Genomic DNA, 21,680 nt, shown 5'->3' with positions numbered 1-21,680 from the left:
TTTTTTTATTTTAAAAATGCTTTAAAAGAATAAAGGTTTTTTTTTTGGATTTTTGTTTCTTTTGGATTTTACTAAAAACAATGTTTTAAAAGAAGAAAAGGATATATATTTTTTTTATTTTTGAACTTCACTCTATTTTTTATTTTGAAAGAAAGACTTCTAAAAAAAATAATTCCTTTTCTTTTGATTGGAACTTTAAGAATTTTAAAAGTAAAAAAAAGAAAATATTTTTGTTTAAATTTTAATTTGTTCTCTCTTTTTCTAAATAAGAAAGAAAATATTTTCTTTGGATTTTGGCTGTCGTCTCTTAATTTTCGAAAGATGCACTTTTAAGAAAATATTTTGGATTTTCTAGTTTTTTTTTTTAAAATTTACAAAATTACTTCTAAAGAAAAATAAAAATATTTTTGGATTTTAATTTTTTAATTCTATGACATTTACGAAAGAAAAACTTTTAAAGAAGGAAAGTCTTTAAAAGAACGAATATATATATATTGATTTTTTTTTCTGATTTTTTTTTTGATTTTTTGGAAAAATACTTCAAAATAAAGGAAACCCGTATTTTGGATTTTGATTTTTATTTCTTTTACTATTATTATTTTTTTCTTTTATTTCTTTTTTCCGTATGAAATACTTCAGAAAGAAGGAAACTACCCCTTTTTTTTGAGTTTTAAAAACTTCTTCTTTCTTCTTTTTTTTTTGAATTTTCTAAGGAAAGATTTCTAAAGAAGGAACTAATGAAAAAGATTTTTTTGGATTTTTTCAAAATTGGGGTCGGAACCGATGAGGTTTGCCTACGTATCTCACATCCTGTGAGAATCAGACCCGCGTAGTTCGGTCACATGAATGGAGTAAATAAACTAACCCCTTTTTGAATAAAATACTTACAAAGAAAAGGAGGAAATATTTTTGGATTTCGATTTTTTTATTATTTTTTTTTATTTATTTATTTTTTGAAAAGAAACGACGACTAAAGAAATATTTTTCTTTGAATTTTAACTTCTTTTCACTCTTTTTTTTTGAAATTTCGAAAAATCTTCTAAGGAAGTATTTGGACTATTAGTCTGAATTTATGAAAGAGATACTACAAAAGAAAAAAAATTGAAATTTGAATTTTTTTTTAATTTTAAACAAATACTTTTTTTTTGGATTTTGAGAGTGATTTAAAGGAAATATTTTTTTTTGTATTATCTGTGTTTTTTTATAAATCAAACTAAAAGACAAATTTTGTTTTCATTTTTTTTTTCAAGAAAATTTCGGAGGTTTTGACACTACTTGGACATTGGTTTTATTTTTCTAAAAATAAGTAGTTATCTTCCTACGCTGCTAAATTTTTTTTTTTTTTGATTTCAGAAACCGGTCAGCATGCAGATCTGAAGCAAATAAATGCGCAAAACAAACGGGATGCAGCAGGATGATCTTTTCATTTCGGGTTGCTTGTCCTAGACGGACCCAACCCCTGTATTGAGTCCCCTATGTCAAATGCAGCGTGATGCAAATAAGCGTTCCTACTAGGGATCCGGCATGAGGTTTTGTTATACTAGGTTCATCCTGAGTATATGTTCTAGACTGTGTACCCGAGCGAACAACTCGAGTCGAAGAGGGGCTACGTACCGGGGACCCGCGAGATCGTCCGGCTTTGTAACTTGTCCGACCTCTTTCTTATTTCAGGGTATGACACTAACAGAATAGGGAGTCTTGACCAGCAAGCTCCTCCCCGGAGGTAAGAAGAGAAGGGTTTCGGCACAGTTTATATACAATTCAGATAATATCAAAGCAGCAAAAGGCAACATTTAGCACGTTATGCCCAAACATGTAATAAAGATCAGATAATAAAGGCAAATATAACAATTATTCTAAGCTCGAATTCTTGAACCCTGAACCAGAGATTCTGGGTTCGTAATCCCCAACAGAGTCGCCAGAGCTGTCACACCTCCTTTTTACGCGCCCGCCCCGAAGGGTAAATGCACGAGGGAGTTTTTTCAATTTAAGTGACAATATTCGAAATGAGATTATTTATTTAATTCAGAGTCGCCACTTGGGAAAGGTTTGGCTTTTGGTGTCCCAAGTCACCGGTTTATCTTGAATCCCAATTCGAGGAAAATATTCGACTTTCCAAATGAAGTCTGCGAACCAGAAATTCTAAGTAAGGAATTCTGTTGACCCGAGGGAAGGTGTTAGGCACCCCCGAATCCCGTGGTTCTAGCACGGTCGCTTAAATTGTTATAATGACTAAATATCTGATTTTAATACATGTTATAACTTGTGTGCTTTTATTAAGTTTAAACCGCTTTTATTATTATTTTTTAATAGAATTGCAACGTCGTGAAAATGCATCTCGAACCACGTCGCAATCAATGCACCTGTGGTTGTTAATACATTCCGACTCCGTTGAGATTTGGATTTGGGTCACATAAATGCGCACCCGAATTTAAGAATGTAATTTAATTAAAATCGCGCCTAAAGAGTCTAACTCGTTATTATCTTTGGGGAAAGCCGTGAAGTTCGCTAGACGGCTCATCCCGTATTCTAAGTATTTTTAATATATACATTTATGAGAGTCCCTCAGTTTGTGCACCTTTTTTTGGCGAGACTCGTCTGACAACAAACTTAAAGATACTTCAAATAACAATAGGCACATGCTGTACATATGTTTAAACTAAAGCTAAAGCCAGAAGCAAAAGTTAAAGCTTAAAGGGAAAACAAAAGTTAAAGCAAAAGCAAAAGCTAAAACAAAAATTAAAGCAAAAAAAAAGGGTGTTATTATTTTAATAGCTTTTAACATTTCGGAAAAATTCAAGGTTATTTAAAACATCTCAAACCATAGCACATGTGCTTCACGACACGCTTTATTTAATCTTGTTCGAAATTGAAGCCGGGTCACATGAAATGCACCCTCGAATTTAGAAATTAAGCATCACAACTACGTCACGGGAATCGTACCCGTAATCACGATAATAAATTAAAGGCGCGCCTTTAAGTATACTAGGTGTTGGTTATTCTTTTATATAAACTTTGTGACTATTGTAAAGCAAGCATTATAGAATTAGACTAACGATTAAATCATGAAGACTAATAGTTAAGCTATAATCTAAATCCAGCAACTTATTTCTTGCATGTATCCATTTTGTGGAACATATCTTATAAGACAAAATTCAAACAAAAAAACGAAATAAACAAAATAACAATGAAGTCATCTGAGGTTAAACAAATGTGGAACAACAATTCTAATAGGTAATAATATCCATGGTAAAATCAAAAGCAATTCAACAAAGACGACACACAAACATTTCATAGGAAATCCATATCATTTTCATTCCATTTAAGCAAATATCACAAGTTTAGAAATGTGTATGCACCTGTTTGAAGCAAGAACAACAACCAAACTGGACCGACAACTATCGGAAACCTCTCCAACGACGGAACCTCGATGTCAAGCTCAAAGATCTCAGACCGGAAGCCACGAGCACAACCCAAACGACGACCTCAGACAGATTGCTGGACGACAGTGAAGAAACAACGGTAACTGGGCTGATTGGTTAGAGACCTGGGGGCTGGTGTTATGGTGTTCAAAGGAGAAGAACGTGAAGCAACAGCAGCAGCAACAGCTGTTGCTCGACGGGGCTCCGGTGGTCGTGGGGCTGGTTGTTTGGTTGTCGACTGGAAGAAGGATGACGGGGACGATCTAGTTGCTCGATAGTGAGGTTGAGCTCGTCCGGTTGACGGATGTAGCGACGAACGGAGGGAGTCTATGGCGACGATGAGGGTGGTCTGGGTGGACGTTGAGGTAGGTGATGACGTAAAGGGGTAGTCGTTTGAACGTGAGGAAGGTTATGACGTAAAGAGGGTAGTCGTTTGGACGTGAGGAAGGTAATGGCGCAGCAGCGATGGCTGTTTTGGTGGAGCTGGAGCTCGCTGGCTGGGGGATAGGGTGGTTGACGGACTGTTTGGTTGACGACGTTGCTGCTGGTTCGTGAAGGATGGTGGGCTGTTGATGGTGGTCGTGAGACGGAGAGGAAACTGGGGCGATGGTGGTTGCTGGAGGTGGAAGGGTCGTGGTGGGTTTTTTTTCTTCTTCTCCAAAAATGGGGAAGAAGACCAATAGTACTGGTCCTTTTCTTTCTTTTTTCAAAAAAAATGTCTCAGTCCTCCTCCCTCATGTGCTCCATCCGTGTATATGTAAATGTAGGGTGTTTTTATATGTTTTTTTCTCTTTTTTTAAATCTAAGTGGTCCAATTTTAAAAGCCTTTCCATGTTACTTTGTCCATGTGCCCATGTTCTTGTGTTTTGTCTGTGTCCCCCACGTGTGGTGAGCTCGGATTATTACGGGCTAGGTTCGAAAATTAGGCCTAAAAATGGGTCGTTTGAACCCGACTATTATTCTTTGCCCGGAATCGAGAATGAAAACATGAATTTATTTAATTAATCCTACATAAGCAAAATAACTATAAAAATAAGACTGACAATTAAAACGAAACTATTTTTATATTTTTCCAAGTTTTTTTTAAAAAAAAAAAGCTACAACACATTAATTAAACTATTTTTACAATTTTCGTTTTATATATATATATATATATATATATATATATATATATATATATATATATATATATATATATATATATATAAAGATAAAAATATAAAGTACTATTTTTTGTATTTTTTTAAGTTTATGAGAAATAAATAAACTAAAATTTATGTATATTTTTTGTAATTTTCATTTTTGTGACGAAAATAAAGTAAAAGAGTCAAAATAAATTGAAATAGCTACATTAACGCTAAATTAAATATTTATATACTAAAATGTGAAAAATTTGGGGAGGGACAAAAATCACATGTCAACAAATCTAGTATTTTTGAATTTCTCCCCAAATATGGCCCTAAGGCTGCTATCGTATTAAAGTTGAAACACGCTCAAGCAGCCACCAAAACCACTTTAAATCAGTTCTGAATGAACTGGCTCTAATTTCAGCTTCTAATTCTTACCTGCAATAGTATATTAAGCTTTTAATTTCCAAACCCAAGCTTCAAAGCCTTTTCAGTTGCAGACCATTTTCGTTTTGCTTTTTTAAATCAATGGATCAAACTTTATTCATGCGTGGAATTTAGAATAATACATTTGAGAAAAAGGGATATAACACTTGATCTTTTCATATCATTTGAGAACCTGCAACACAAGTTCTATGACTAGATGTAGATGAGCGCCAGGAAATAAAAATTCTTACACATACTACTCTACTGAAACTATTTAAGGTGGCTCAAACTATTCAATTATTAGCAACCAAATTCGAACAATAATCACGATTTTAGCTTTGTACAATAACACTCAGATGATTCAATAAATGACAGTCAAAGTGTATATTGTAGTATATTGTATACTATTACAGTACATTTGTCACGATCCAAATCCACTAGTAGTGATGAAATCTAACCCAACTCGTTAGGTCAGCCAATTAACAGTTAACACAAATCTAGTAAAGTAAAGGTGACCAACAAATGATATATTTGGGTTCCATACAATATCCCAAGAATTGGTAGTACAAGTCATGAGCTACTAAGACTGGATTATTACAAAAAAACTGATATAAAACCAATACAACTTCTATTTGAAATGTACATAAACAGAATTCAATTCTAAAACTACCTAGGGACAAGTGGTAGCTACACCCGGAAGGCTCGAACATCTTCAGTGTCAGCTCCCGACATCCACCGCAACTCCGCTCCATGATCTGCAAGCAAGGTGCAGAAGTGTAGTATGAGTACAACCGACCCCATATACCAAGTAAGTATATTGTTTAACCTCTCGTTGAAGCAGTGACGAGGCTTTTTAGTTAAAGATACTCACTGATATAACCTGTGCAGAAGACTAACGATAGAACAATACTAGAATATAATACAAAAGAGTACAAGAAACGAATATGTGAAGTAGTAAATGATTACTAGAAGAAATCACGATTTATTATTCCTCAATATCTCGACCAATCCTTTCCTTAGAACGATAACCAATAAACCACGATAGTAAATCCATAACTCTCATAGTGTGAGAAATGCACTCAAGATATCAAGTCAATGGCACGGCAACACCTTTCGTGCATTTATCTCATCCTCACAAAAAATATACGTATAACAGTACCATTTGGGTGAAAGAAATGCCAATAACAGTAATGGCAAAGTGAAAAATACACAGGTAACAATAACAAACAAGGTAGTACATATGGACAACGGTAACAGACTAGGTAAAAGGCATAGAAATAATGACAGCAATTAGGAAAGAAGAATATAAATTTCACTAACTAGCATGGTAAAAGGCTTAGGTGTAGATATAACAAAGAAGAGAGAAAGCATGATCTTTATGAGCTAACAACTAAAAGGCATGAATAACTAACATGATAGAAAGCTTATACAAAAGTGCAACAAACGAGGAACAACATGGCTGTAGATATAACAACAAGAAGGAAAACATGATATTTGCAAGTTAAACAAATAGAAGACATGGACAACACAGCAACAATTGAGATAGAGAACAAAGATAGAACAACAACGACAAGTCACATAGAAAACATAGGTACAACAGTAACAGCTCAAGGTAAAGGCATGAATGTATACACAAGGAAAAGATATTACAACATAATATATGTCCCTTGTCCTCGCTTGCACGGAACACCCTTCATGCCATGAACCCATGATAATATAAATGAAATGACACGTCATCACCCTTCGTGCTTTTATACTCATCCTCACATGTTAATGTAAATGAGAACACAATAATATAATGAAATGACACAACATCACCCTTTGTGCTTTTACTCTCATCTTCACATGATAATGGAAATGATATTATGATAATGTAAGTGAAATGGTACGGCACCGCCATTCGTGCTTTACTTTCATACTCACGTGATAATGTAAATAAAATGGCATGGCATCACCCTTCGTGCTTTACATTTTCCTCACATGATAATGTATATGAAATGGCACGGCATCACCCTTTGTGCTTTACATTCTTCCTCACCAAGCATATGCATATCAATAACAAGCAAGGTAGGAAGCATGAATAACATCAAGGAGAGTATTTAAGCGAATATTCCGAATGAACATCAATCACAGCTTTCAAGCCAATAACAATTCAATAAACCTCAAGTACTTTATTGTTCAAGTATTTCGACAAGTCTCAAAATGATCTTGAACTCGAGTATAGAATCTAATACCTCAAGAATAACGACCGTAGTGATGTATTAGTGATTAAGCATAGTGATGGCCGAATTAAAAACACCAATGATTTCACAAAAATCCATTAAATTTTAGTCAAGTCATAGTCTTGGTTTCTAGCATTTAATTTCATATTCTTGGTAGTCTAGAAGTCAAATAAGACATGAAACAAGAAGGTCACAAGGCACAATTAATCGTATAATTTACCTCCGAACATGATTAATCTTGACACATGCATATACACTCGTCACCTCATATATGCATCACCCCCGCATGTAGCAATTAATGGGCAATTAGTAGAAAAAATTTCCACAACAAAGTTAGGCAAGACACTTACCTCAAACAAGCCAAATCAATACACTAGAAGAGCCATCCCGCTCAAATCATCCTCCGAACAGCTCTAAACTAGCCAAAAGCAACTCAAAATCATCAAATAATGTCATAGGAAGCAAACCCAATCGATAAAAGTCTAATCTTTACACATTTACTCAAAGTCAACCAAAAAGTCAAATATGTGCTTGCATCTCGGAACTCCACAAAACTCACAAAATCCGACAATCCATTCAATTACGAGTCCAATCATACCAATTTCACTTGGATCCAAATCTGAATCGATGTTCAAAATTCAAAAATTCACTTCAGAAAAGTTTAGACAAAAACCCCCCCAATTTCTCTTTTGAAATCATCAATCAAATGCCAAAAATGAAGATGGAATCACATAATATAATTAAAACCGAGTAGAAAATACTTACCCTAGTCCATGTGGTGAAAATCTCCTCCAAGATCGCCCAAATCTGAGCTCCATAGCTCAAAATATGCTAAAATGACTGAAATCTTCAAAACAAAGTACTTTATATCACTGCTCCAGCAATACCTTTCGTGAACGCGGTAACAGCCTCGTGTCCGGAAAGCACAAATCACACTGCCATACTTTACTCTACGTGTTCGTGGCAATACCCACACAAACGTGATGAAGCACAATGCTAGAGCCCCGCGATCGCGGACAAACCATCGCGAACGCGATAAAGAACCCATCGAGACTAACGAGCCCCGCTCAATACTACGGGAACACATAGCCATGGACGCGAACGCGAAGACTAAAAACTTCAACCTAGTGCAAACGCGATCTCTGAAGCACAAACGCGAAGAAAAAATAGCTCCACTAACAAAAAAACCACTGTGACCGCGTTCCGTTTCTCGCGATTGCAAAGCACAACTGAAACACCAGAAAACCAACAATCTCATGCAACTCCGAAATGGTCCGAAGTTAATCTGAAACACACCCAAGCCTATAGGAACCCTGTCCGAATACGCCAACGAGTTCCATAACACAACACGGACTTACTCGAGCACTCAAATCTCACTTAACATCATCAAAATCACAAATCGCACATCGAATCGAACTTAATGAACTTTTAAACTTTCAAATTTCAAAACTCGTGTCGAACTATATCAATTCAACTCGGAATGGACTCAAATTTTGCACACAAGTCCTAAATGACATAACGAAGCTATTCCAATTCCCGGAACCACAATCCAAACTCGATATCATCAAGGTCAACTCTCGGTCAAACTTATGAATATTTCAAACCTTCAAATTTCTAACTTTCGTCAATTCATGCCGAAACCTCCTAGAATTATCCAAATATAAATCCGGACACATGCCCAAGTCTAAAATCACCACATGGACCTAAGGGAACCATCAAAACTCCAATTCGGGGTCAAATACGTAAAAAATCAACTCGGTCAACTCTTCCAACTCAAAGCTTCTAACATGAGAATCCCTCTTCCGAATCGGTCCTGAATCATCTAAAAATCAAAACCAATGGTGCACACAAGTCATAATACAACATACGAGGCAAATCAAGACTCCAAATAGATGAACAGAATGCAAATGCCCAAAATAACCGGTCGGGTCGTTACAATATTGCATATTATTATAGTATACCGATGCATACCTTTTTACTCTTATTGTATATTATATGCTGTAGCGGTATATTATTGAATAACTGTGTTCTTATTTGACTTTCAGCTGAATAATTCAATCTCAATCACCTTAAATCAGCTCCAAATACAATGAAATTTTAGTATGAACTTCTTGAAGGTGCTATACAATAACAACAACCCAGTATAACCCCATAAGTAGGGTCTAAGGAGGGTAGTGCGTACGCAGACCTTACCTCTACCCCGATGGGGTAGAAATGTTGTTTCCGATAGACCCTTGGCACAAGAAGAACAAAAGACGAAAAGAGAAAATATATAAGTACTATCAGCAAAAAACCATAGAAATAATAACAACATCACAAAAACCAGTGAATAGATGGAAAGCAGAAATAATAACTAGTAAATAAGGCCCGACACTATAAAAATGGAAGAGTACTATAAACACAACACTGACCACTAGCAGTCTAAGACTAAATCCTATCAGCCTAGACTTACACTGGTAGACTAAATATACTCAACTATCTTCTAACCTACAACCTTAATACTCGATCTCTACAGCTTCCTATCGAGTGCCATGTCCTCGGAGTGAAGCCTCGCCATATCCCCTCCCGATCACCTCTTCCCAATACTTCTTAGGCTGCCATCTACCTCTCCTCGTTGCCACCAACACTAACCGCTCTCACCTCCTTACATGGGCATCCAATCTCCTCCTCTGAACGTGCTCGAACCATCTGAGCCTCGCTTCCCGCATCTTGTCATCAATAGGAGTCATGCCCACCTTTTCCCGAATATCTTCATTCCTAATCTTATCCATCCTAGTGTCCCCGCACATCCATCTCAACATCCTCATTTCTGCTACTTTCATCTTCTGGGTATGTGAGTTCTTAACTAGCCAACACTCAACCCCATACAACATGGACGACCTAACCACCGCTCTATAAAACTTACCTTTGAGTAGCGGAGGTACTTTCTTGTCGCACAGGACTCCAGATGCTAACCTTTATTTCATCCACCCCACCCCCTGGATAACCGACCCAAGGTACTTGAAACTGCCTTTCTTGGAAATGACCTGCGATCCAAGCCTCACGTCCATGCCCTCTTTCCTCGGCTCGGTACTGAACTTGCACTCAAGATATTCTATCTTCGTCCTGCTCAACTTGAAACCCTTAGACTCAAGGGCATGTCTCCAAACCTCCAGCCTCCCGTTAACGTTACTCTCCGTCTCGTTCATCAGAACAATATCATCAGAATAATCTTGCTATTTATATCACCCCCTTCGGATCAAATAACAAATCTTCAAAATAAAATTTCAAATTCGACAGCTTTAAGCTCAACAAATAGTGGGTCCTCAAAAACAAATAAAAATTCAAATTTGGGGAGCTTAATCTATAACTACAGCAACACATGGGTTCAGTTACACAAGCAAATACACAAAAAAGGAAATTGAAAAAAATGACACTAATATAAAACGAAAATTTTGAAATGTACTTTTATAGAAAGAGAAGTTTAGAGTGATAGTGATTTAAAATAATATAAAATTTTGTACTTCAAATTTATGTAGAAAATTCTAACAAAAAAAAGGTTTCGGGGAAATGTATGGGCTTGTATTGGATTTTCATCCACTTAGAAGACAAGTTGTGGCGTTTATGAAAGGGGAAGGTACTGTTTGGGTGTAGTAAGGCTATGTCTCTTCAGAAAATTAAAGAGGAAAAGGAAATTGGGTGGGCCGGGGTAACTATTGATTTGGTTTGATTTGAACCAAAAAAAAGTCAAATCGAAGCCAAATCATCTTGACATGATATGTATACAAGTTTTTAACATATTTTATACATAAAAATATTTATTGTAATGTAACTTTATGTTAGTAACTCAAATAACCCAAAAATCTGAGATTGAAAAACCCGACTTTTATTGATTTGATTTGATTTATACATTTAAAAATTCAATATAATTAGTTTGATTTGATATTTGAAAAACCCGAACCAACCCGACCTACCAAAATGCCGTGAAGTGTGAACTAATCAAGGAGAATTCGTTCCGTTTTGAGGTCTGGGCCAGTTCACTTTCTTGTGGTCTAAAAGGATCATTTGTGAAAATGCGGGGGATTTGCATTTATACTCGCTTTTTGTGTCACGTTTTAACTTGTGTCCGCTTTGCAAAAAAATTGCAAGCGTACCCGCTTTTTCGCATAACTTCAGCATACGGGGCTGAAGTAGCAAAGACAATCACGCAAAACTTCAGCATTTTAGTAGCCGGGCCTGAAGTTCTGCTCTAGAGCTGAAGTTTTTGTTTTGTAACTGGCGAACTTCAGCTCTAGAGCTGAAGTTTTCATTTTATAACTGACGAACTTCAGCTCTAGAGTTAAAGTTTTTGTTTTGTAACCGGGAAAACAAAACTCTCTTTTGTTTTTGTTTTCTGTTGCTGAAGTACGCCTTTTATGTTATAGTACTTGTGATTCTGCTACTATTTTGATAGGAAAAATGCAAGAATTTGCCTGAAAAGGAGGGAAGGACAGAGTTTTGTTTCGTATAACCAGACTTAACAGTACTCCAGTGAAATCCAATATTACTGTCGCAAGCTATAATTATGACCAATGAGAAACAGAACAAGAAGAAGATAGTAATATTCTTGAGATGGCTCATGTGAACTACGTACAAAGGCCTAATCAGTTCACAAAAGTAATTAACTTCGTTTTCACAAGAGAATGCCCAGAGAAACAGCAAAGAGACAGACGTTAAAAAGAGCTGAAGTCATTTGGGGTAGTAAACATACAATGAACTAAATCAAGTTTCCCAGTTACAAAAGAAAAACCTCAGCTCTAGAGCTGAAGTTTGTATTTTGTAACTGGCGAACTTCAACTCTAGAGCTGAAGTTTTTGTTTTGTAATTGGGAAACTTCAGAGCTGAAGTTCGCCAGTTACAAAATAAAAATTTCAGCTCTAGAGCTGAAGTTCGCCAGTTACAAAATAAAAATTTCAGCTCTAGAGCTGGGAAACTTATGTTTACTACCCCAAATGACATTCTTTTCACATAACTTCAGCTATAGTTATGGCTCCACTTTCTAAATAACTTCATTTGTAGTTTTCTTGGTTATATATATATGGTACGGTATTCACGAAATCAATGACAGTTTGCCAAGTAATTAAAGTACGAAAACGAATAACAAAGTAACTTAAAGATTTTATTGTTGCCTCAAATGGTCCACGTCAAATTTTATGTAATAACTTAAGATTTTATTGTTGCAAAGAAAAGGTGCTTATCATTGATTAAGAAAATAGAAGTTGTAATTTTATGTAATAACTTGTGCAAAAGAAAAAAACATACACTATTTTTTCTGCTAAAAAACGAAAAGCATGTCTGAATAAATATGCAAGAGTTTTCTATCTAGTGCATTGACTAGAAAATAAGATCAAACATGACTAGTAGCAGCAGCACAAGAAGAAGAAGAAGAAGGAGGAGGAAGAGGAGGAGACATTGTTTAAAAAGTGAGTACAAGTTAAAAATTTAAAAAAAATGGGTATAAGTTAAATGGGGGCGACCAAATAGGACGCCCTGTGCAATTTTTACGAAAATGCGCCGATACAATTTTGCATTGGCAGCTAAAAAAACCATTTAAAATTTGACTACGGATTCATAATATATGATGCCAACACATTTATTTTGTTTCCATAAAATAAAAAAACGTGCTAAATTGTTTTTTTTTTATCGTCCGCTCATATATTGTCATTCGGTAGGTGGGACGGGATAACAATTACAAGATTATTTTATTCCGAAAATTATTTTTATACTAAAATAGTAAAATTAATTAAAATAGCTAATCTCATGGGATATCACAGCCTTACGGGTTGCTGGTTACTGCCTCACTGGCTACTGGCTAGTCATTACTAATTCAACATATTGAGGTTATCATTAGACTAGATTCCTACTCCACTCCACAAAATTTAAAGGAATTTTTACCTTCATACCTTATTTATTTTAAATAAATATCCTTTTAAAAATGTTCCACAGCTACCTTTTGATTTTTATAGTCAAATATCTATTTATGGTTACTTCCTACTCTTAAGTTATAAAATACTCTTTGTATTAATTTTCTCTCTCATTCTTTTCGATTTTTCTTCACCCCATCTCTCTCTTAACGCCAGTCTTTCTCCATGAATACAACCACTATTCTCTATTGATTCATCTCCATTGTCTCGCGATTTTCATTGTTAGTGGCCTGGGGCTCTGAATCAATGTCGAAATCAAGCCCTAGAGAGAAAGATCCACACCATTCTGATGGTCGTTACTTTGCAATGAAATCTCGACATGGCCATTGCAACTCTTGCCTCTCACCACCTCCATTGCTACTTTTCTTCATCTACCAAATTCGCAATTACTAACAAAAGAAGACAATCTGCTATTGAAAATAAAGAATTTCTTTCGTTTTTGCACCAAAATTTGAGAGTTTCGAGTCAGAATCGCGGCCCTCTTGACGAGGCGACATTAGGGTTGTTCTTGAACAAAGACGACGAGTTTGGGGCGGGGCAACTTGAAGAGTCTGTTACCTTTTTTTATTGTATCTCGCTGTATTCTATGTATTTCATTGTATTCATTGTCTTTTTTTTCATTGTATTACAATGTATCCCGTTGTATTACATGTATTTCATTGTATTCACTGTCTTGCTATATTCCATGAATGTATTCATATGTTTTATTAATTAATATAATTTATGTATTCAGATGTATATATGTATTCAAATGTATCTGTAGTATGTATTCATATATTTTTGCACTATGGATGATCTGCTATACTTCATGTATTCGATGTATTTTTATGTATTTAACTGTATTCAATGTAATTATATAATTTCTCTGAAGATTGCTATGTTTTTGGCGTGTTTTTCGGTTGAGAATCTTTTTTATAACTGGAAATACAAATTTGTGCATTATAATTGAGTTTGAGTTATATTAGGAGTCTATTATGTTAATTGATTTACTTTCCGTTTAAAAACAGCTGAATAAACTATGAGTTGCGCTATTAACGTCACTGTATTCACAAATACATATCGTGAATACAGTCGAATACAATAATCTGTCTAGCTGTAATCCCCTGTTTAACGCCGTGAATATAGTCGAATACAGTCAAATACAATAATCTGTCTAGCTGTAATCCTCTGTTTTACGCCGAGAAATGCTACTGTATTCATGAATACAATAGCTTAAATACATCGAATACACTCTAAAAAACCTGAAAACATAACTATAGAAAGTAATATAGTAAATGGTAGCTACAACTAGTTAATAACCACTAAACAATAGTGGTTTGTGAAAATTTCTCTAATTTAAAACGGGCTGGTAGGAACAAAAGAGTTGCTCATTGATTAAAAAAAAGTAGTTAAATGTACTAGAAATACCACACAAGAAGAAGTTTACCATTTGTGGACCGATTTGTATACAGCTTTTTACATGATTAGTTTAATTGGCCTGCTATAATACGTAATTGTCTATAATAATTTCTAACTTGATGTAAATAAAATGTTATAATCGATTCAAGAACATGAATAATGTATACCATTTTTTTTTTTTTTTGATAGAAAACACTTTCTTCTTTACTATGTCTTATTTTGCGCGAATCCAAATAAGTCATGGCCATAATACGAATTCATGAGAAACAATCTTAATTTGATGTAGATAATGTATTATAATCGATTCAAGAACATGGATAATATATACCAAATTATTAACCACCAAGTGTGAGATGAATATGGTTGGTTTACCCTTAATCGAACTCTCGAAATCACCTTCATACTAATAAAAATTCCGATAAAAAATACTTTTCCCGTATGTGGCGCGAATCCAAATAAGTTAAGGTCATATTACGAATGCCAATACCAAATGTAAAAAAAGAAAAAAGCTAAATTTAAAAAAAAAAATTAAGAAAAAAGAAGAAGAAAAGGTTAAAGGGACAGTGGTAGGTAATGATGTTACCGAACACTGGGAAGGAACTCACCCACCAACCAACTCAACTTATTTGTATTTGCTGCTCTCCTTTCTTGCATTTTTAGGTCACATCCTAATTTGATCCTTGTAAGCAGAGAATCACACCCTTTTCTTCACATAGCTTTTTTAACTCATTTCAACTTCGTATTGTAACTGTAATTTAGTGGCATAATATACTACCTATTAATTACTAAGGTCTTCAATTTAATCTTCTTAAATCAGCTATCACACCATATTTCTTTATCTTGCATAATTTTTTGATTAAATTCTGTTTCCTTGTAAAGGTTTCTCTTTTGGGCTGTAACTTTTTGATTAATCATGGCTCAAGAAACAGTAACCCCAGATGGAGAGGTTATTACATATTTCAATTTAAATGTTTAAAGTTAAGTTTCTTTACATGTTGCAGTTAATAATCTGGTGGTGGATCTTGTTAATCTTGATTGTTTCTTCAGGTTGTTCTGGCCGAAGAAGTTGGAAATGCCAGAGTGGTGACCTTAAATCGCCCCAAGCAGTTGAATGTCATTTCATCCAAAGTGGTATGTTGAAGAATCAGAGATGAGTTATAATTTACCCTAGTCAATAATTCTTGAAATGATCTATTTCCAGTTCACACCATTTTAATTGGATTTAACTTATACGCACGAGATAGTGTCGTGTCGTTACCTTATTTTTTTCTCTCGTATCGCCTTTTCAAATTTTTAAATAATCCTATTTTATACTTTATCCTATCTTTTTGTATAATACCTCGTACCTTACCTTTTATTTGTGATATTGCAAGTTTATTCGTTCATATTGTTGGTGCAAGACATCAACAACTAACAGTACAATCTATCCAAACATTATATACACCAAAACGATACAGTACAATACAATACCATAAGATACATTATGAAACGATACATAACATCCATCCAAACAAGTTGTTTGGTACCATTTTTATTAGGTTACTAATTAGTACTAGTACAGTAGTACTTATCATAGAAATTTACTTAATTATCTTTATAACCTGACTGTCTTAATTTCTTTTAAGTAGGTAAAACTGCTGGCAGAGAATCTGGAGAAGTGGGAGAAAGATGAGAATGCAAAACTTGTTATCATCAAGGTTCATATCTCTTTCCGATCTCCAAAATTTGGTATTTGATTAATTTTTAGATTCTGATATTTTCTAAGCATAAGATTAGCATAATAGATACTGCTAACAAATGATTGATTTGGGGATTATGAAAATGTTGTTTAACCTTGTTTTCTCTTTCTTTAAAAATAAGTAGGGAGCTGGTCGGGCCTTTTCTGCTGGTGGGGATTTGAAAATGTTCTATGATGGACGAAATTCAAGTAATACTTTGTTACAGGAGAATGTTCAGCTGTTTACTTTAAATTATTGAATTACTATTTATTGACTTGCATTTGGAACTTGTACTGCATAGAGGATTCCTGCCTCGAAGTTGTTTATCGAATGTATTGGCTTTGCAATCACATTCATACATATAAAAAACCCACGGTGAGTGTTCCGATGCTCTTCTGAAATCCTTATATTGAAATAGAAGAGAGCACTTTGATTCTGAAATCTTGTTTGTTTATGTCCTGAACAGGTTGCTCTTGTTCATGGCATCTCAATGGGCGGAGGGGCATCCTTAATGGTTCCGATGAAGTTCTCCGTCGTGACTGAAAAAACGGTTCGTATAAATATCTCAAGTGCATATTGTAGTTTTAAATTTTCAGGCAATGCATGAGCTATTTCTTTTTATAGGTTTTTTCCACTCCTGAAGCAAGTATAGGCTTCCATACGGACTGTAGTTTCTCATACATTCTTTCTCGGCTTCCTGGTAGATTGGGTAAGCATTCAAATAGCATTGGAACAAGGAAGGATCTTATTTATGTCAGTTGAAAACCAAAAGGAGAATTGAATGATACGTTTACTGCTTTATGTAGGGGAATACTTGGGGTTAACAGGAGCGAGGTTGAACGGTAAAGAGTTGGTTGCTGCTGGACTTGCAACACATTTTGTACCTTTGGAGGTGAGTCCAAGGGACAAATTTCTTTTTCATTCTTTTCTTCAAATAAATTGCAAAAGCAAGGTTTTATTTCATGGATTAGAAACGCTTTATTATCCTTAAATCATAATAGACCATGCATACATTTTAATTGGAATATACTGTCATGTAATAGACCATTCATAAGCGTTAAATGGAATATCACGACGATCATCAGCATAGCGTGTTTCACAAGAATAGCAAAATGGAAAAAGAAACCACCTCAACTTAGGCTGCTTCCATCGCCACTACTACGGGAAACGCTTTGTTTCCTTTTCCTCTGGCTATTAAGATACATCAGATAGACGAAATACCAATAACTCTGTTTCGTTGTATAGATCCTCTTTATGCATAAACTAACACTGCTTTTCAACCTGGAAGTTCCAGCAGATTATGTCGTGGATCTCCAGGTTTTAGCATTGTCTTTACATCCTTATAGTATTTTCTTTTTGACTATTACTTCTCATTGGAAATTAAGTTTATAATTCTTTTGATAGCTTATAATTCTTTGGCATTCTAGCTCAGTCAAAAACTTTTGGCTAATAGCTCAAAAGCAGAGATATATTTCATGTTCAATTTGATATCCTGCAAATCTGGAACGACCTATAATACTTTCTGTATTTTGTGTGTATCTCACTGGCGGATTTGAAAAACCCTGCGAATTGACTTATTTGGGACACCTTACTTTCCTGAATCGATAATCCTTTTCCTTCTTCTTTCTGCTGGATATCTCATTCATATACATCTTCTCTTTGTTTTTCGGGCCTCTAGTGAGTTACAAAGTCACGCATACACCCTAGTACATGTTCCTTGACACTGAGCGCAACCCCGAAGAGCAGGGAATTTCGTGACATCTCCTATTCCGACTTCCCAGAGCCTACGATAGCACAACCTAGACAGTGACGGGGTTTCTGCAGGGGCTGAGGTAGCATATAAGCAATAGGTTCGACCGAACCAAATAGCGTTTGGTTCGAAATTTGTATGTATTTAAAAAATCTACGAAAATATGTACAAGTTATGGATTCCGAACCCAGTAACTCAAATAGTCAGTGGGTATAGTGGCATTTCGAACTCATAAACTTCAAATTCTCACTCCGCCTCTGGTTCTCTTCCTCTGCCGGGATAGAGGGACAGAAGTTTCTTTGATTCTACTATATACTGATGAATTTATGTACATTATTAATTTGATGTTCTTCAAATCCAGAATGACATAAAAAGTTAAAAACTGTCTCCATAATAGCTCAGAATAGGACTTATGATTTGCAGCAACTTGGGCACATCCAACTATACTGAGAAAATTAACATGGCCTCCGCTAGATGGATGAAATGCACAAAAGTAAATTGAAAAACATAAAAAAAAATTAAACGGTGTTCAATTTTTTAATGTCTTGAGATTGTATTTTTGTTTTGTTTTGGTTATATGACCAAGCGTGGAGATATATTAACTCTATTCGCTTTTTTTAAAATGTCAGAAACTGCCGGAGCTAGAAAAGCACTTATTAAGCTTAAACACTGGCGATGAGGCTGTTGTCAGTTCTGCAATCAAGGAGTTGTCAACCGATGTTCAGATCGATGAAGAAAGTGTCTTGAAGAAGTAAAGTGTCTTAATTAATGCACTCTGTTCCTTGAGTAAATCAAGAGTGATTTATATTAGATAAATATGCAGGCAGGCAATAATTGATGAGTGCTTCTCCAAGGATTCTGTTGCAGAGATTATTAGTTCATTTGTAAGACAATTTTTCATGGCATTGTTCACATGATGATTTGTGCTATATACAAACAATGTGACCGTTACTTTATTTTCAGGAAGCTGAGGCAGGCAAAGAAGGAAACAGCTGGATCGTGCCGGTGCTTAAAGGCTTAAAAAGATCATCTCCAACAGGACTAAAAATTACTCTAAGATCGGTTAGTTCCTCCAATATAGTCCCTACAAAAGCAGCCAATACTGTGCACAGTTCCTTGTAGCCAATAATAGTGTAGAACTTTGAAATTGTCCGATACCCTTTGTATATGACGCAGCACTTCTCAATTTCTCTAGTGCTGAAATACTCTATCTACTTCAAACTACTACTCCCCGTATAAGGATCCAAGACATTCAAACTCATGCAAATAGCGCCCAACTTTGAATTAGGACAAAAGCATTGCTGTTTCATTTAAATACTTATGTTGCATAGTATGCTCATTCCTCTTTTTCTGCTATTACTAGGTTTATTGTTAGACAGGATTTTGTGCTAACAACATCTGTGCTCCTAGTAGGTTGTAGACAGTAATTGTTTTGAAAGATATGTTAAAAATTTAACATTAGTTGTACAGTTTTTTGAGTTTTTCCACTCATGTGGACTGCCGTGCTTGACTTATGAATATAATAACATACCCAGTATTATCCCACACCGTGGGGTTTGGGGAGGGTAGTGTGTACGCAGGCTTTACCCCTACCTTGTGAGGATAAAGAGGTTGTTTCCAATAGACCTGCTTGACTTAAGAATCAGTGTGTAAAAAAGGTAGATATGTTTAGCTTGTTGGTATTGTTAACCAAAATTCTGTGATCCATTTTCAGTTTCAATTTGATGAGCTTTTCAAATTCCTTGTGATTCTTGCTAATCCTTTTCATCAAAACGAGTAACATGAAAATATATCATTGGTCTTTTTAGCTTATAAAATGAAATTGAGCAAAGCACGTTCACTTGCATTTTTCTTGTTTAAGTTTGTAACATAGTTTTCTAGTCTTCCTATCATGCTGTGTAGTCTGGCATCTGATTATATATGCTCAAATATTTCCAGATTCGGGAAGGGAGGAAGCAATCTTTGTCTGAATGTCTGAAGAAAGAATTCAGACTTACAATCAATATCCTAAGAACAAAAATATCTGGTGATGTCTATGAGGTAATCATCTGAATAGCTGTTCAGTTTTAGACATATACTTGATCCTCTTGTATCTTATATGCATTTCGTCTCATTTTATGAAGGGTATCAGGGCTCTTACCATTGACAAAGATAATTCTCCAAAAGTATGTCTCTCTCTCCCTCTCTCACACTGTCACACACACACACACGCACACTCTTATATTAGGGACATTTCTGTGTTTGTGAGTATGTTACATTATTAATTTTTGTGAAATCAAAACATTTTTAAAGATGATTTATACTCCATAATGCAACGCTTATTAAAGAGTTGAGGTTTAGTATCATTAAGAGCCTTACACTAACTCTGCTCTCTCTTTGCCCCTCCTCGCCCTGGGACGTTACTGTCTACCTGCAATCATGCTCAGTGGGACCCCTCGACTCTCGAAAAGTTGGACGATGAGCGAGTCAACCTCGTCTTCGAGCCATTTGAAGAAGATTTGGAGCTCAAGGTCTCAGAAAACGAACAATGCAGGTTTGGATGGTTCAATTTTGTTTTGCATGCTGTATAAATATGATTATGCTTGCTTAAAAAGTATCTAAAATATAGACTGGTGAGTAACTTCAAGTTTGTTGCGCGTGATATGATCAACAGGTGGGATGGAAAATATGAGGATTCAGCATATTGCCATCAGTGAAAAATCAGAATACTTGTCAGTTTTTAGCATCAGCATTGGTTTTAACAGTCCTTGTTGTTTTCTCATATATCCTTTGCCGGTGCGCTATGCTTCTTCCACCAAGATTGTCTACTGAATGTTACATCGATAATCAATAAACTGATCCTTGGAAGATCTTGTTCTGTTCTGTCTTGTTGACATTTCAATGATGTTTTAGGCTTAATTATGCTCTGCTATCATTTTTAAGTTTATAAAGTTCTTCATATTCAGACTGTGGAACTGTGGTTGGAGGGATTTTAATCCTGCTCTTGCCCATGGCAAAGGCAATTATAATAAGATCTTGGTCCTTCTATAGTAATATGGGAAGAGTGGAACAATTATAGTTCTAACGGGAGTTTAAGTTTGGTGCACTAAAAGGGCAGCCCGGTGCACAAAGCATCCGCGTTCACGCAACACGCTGGGTCCGGGAAAAAATACAATGTAAAAAATACTTATACAATTAGGCCATTTAAAGCATTAATTGGTAATCTTTAATAAATGATAAGTAACATGTTATTTTAATGTGTACTTTGGCATTTACTTGACACCTAATGAAGTGTTGAAGATGCAAGATTTTTTTTTGAACTTCACAATATATGCACTTGTACTTGTTGAAGTAAGAGGTAAATTTATAAGTACATCTTTCCTACTAATACCACCAAGTACAACATCAATTTCTTCAACCCAAAAAATTACTCCACTACTCCTTCATCCTTAATCAGAGGTCTTGAGTTCGAGCCCTTGGGTATGGAGTCGCCTTTGTTAGGGAGCGTTGTGCCCCTCAATGTGAGATTTTCTGGCGCGAATTAGGATTTAGTCGGGCCCCAATGTGAGTACCGGATATCGGATGGGAAACCACCCTCAATGTGGGACTTTCCGGCGCGAATTAGAATTTAATCGGGCCCCAATGTGAGTACCGGACGTCGGATGGGAAACCAAAAAAAATGTAGCATACGCATAT

General features: G+C 35.4%; 1 protein-coding gene across 2 annotated transcripts; it reads left to right on the top strand.

Moving 5' to 3' along the window:
* Positions 1-15,131: 15,131 nt before the first annotated feature.
* LOC104224080 (3-hydroxyisobutyryl-CoA hydrolase-like protein 5) lies at positions 15,132-20,949 on the top strand. Of its 2 annotated transcripts, none has more exons than XM_009775644.2 (16): positions 15,132-15,219; positions 15,417-15,483; positions 15,585-15,668; positions 16,166-16,234; positions 16,401-16,464; positions 16,557-16,630; positions 16,722-16,805; positions 16,880-16,964; positions 17,062-17,147; positions 18,635-18,756; positions 18,829-18,889; positions 18,969-19,067; positions 19,944-20,045; positions 20,129-20,170; positions 20,432-20,538; positions 20,659-20,949. In XM_009775644.2, exons 2-16 carry the CDS (start codon positions 15,451-15,453, stop codon positions 20,699-20,701), a joined length of 1,155 nt encoding a protein of 384 aa, XP_009773946.1. In that variant the 5' UTR covers positions 15,132-15,219; positions 15,417-15,450; the 3' UTR covers positions 20,702-20,949. The 2 variants fall into 2 exon arrangements, with proteins under 2 accessions (XP_009773946.1, XP_009773948.1); XM_009775646.2 differs by having other exon boundaries at positions 15,196-15,327.
* Positions 20,950-21,680: the final 731 nt, after the last annotated feature.

Source organism: Nicotiana sylvestris, chromosome 6 (genome assembly GCF_000393655.2).
Source record: "Nicotiana sylvestris chromosome 6, ASM39365v2, whole genome shotgun sequence".
Lineage (NCBI taxonomy): Eukaryota > Viridiplantae > Streptophyta > Magnoliopsida > Solanales > Solanaceae > Nicotiana > Nicotiana sylvestris.
Note: the sequence above shows the minus strand (reverse complement) of the source record. Positions and strands in the feature narration are given on the sequence as shown.

Excerpts from the sequence above, each read along its gene's own strand:
- LOC104224080 (XM_009775644.2), top strand. The coding sequence starts at position 15,451 with ATGGCTCAAGAAACAGTAACCCCAGATGGAGAG. Across the intron at positions 16,806-16,879 it reads CCGTCGTGACTGAAAAAACG|GTTTTTTCCACTCCTGAAGC; the intron begins GTTCGTATAAAT and ends TTCTTTTTATAG. Across the intron at positions 17,148-18,634 it reads CACATTTTGTACCTTTGGAG|AAACTGCCGGAGCTAGAAAA; the intron begins GTGAGTCCAAGG and ends TTAAAATGTCAG.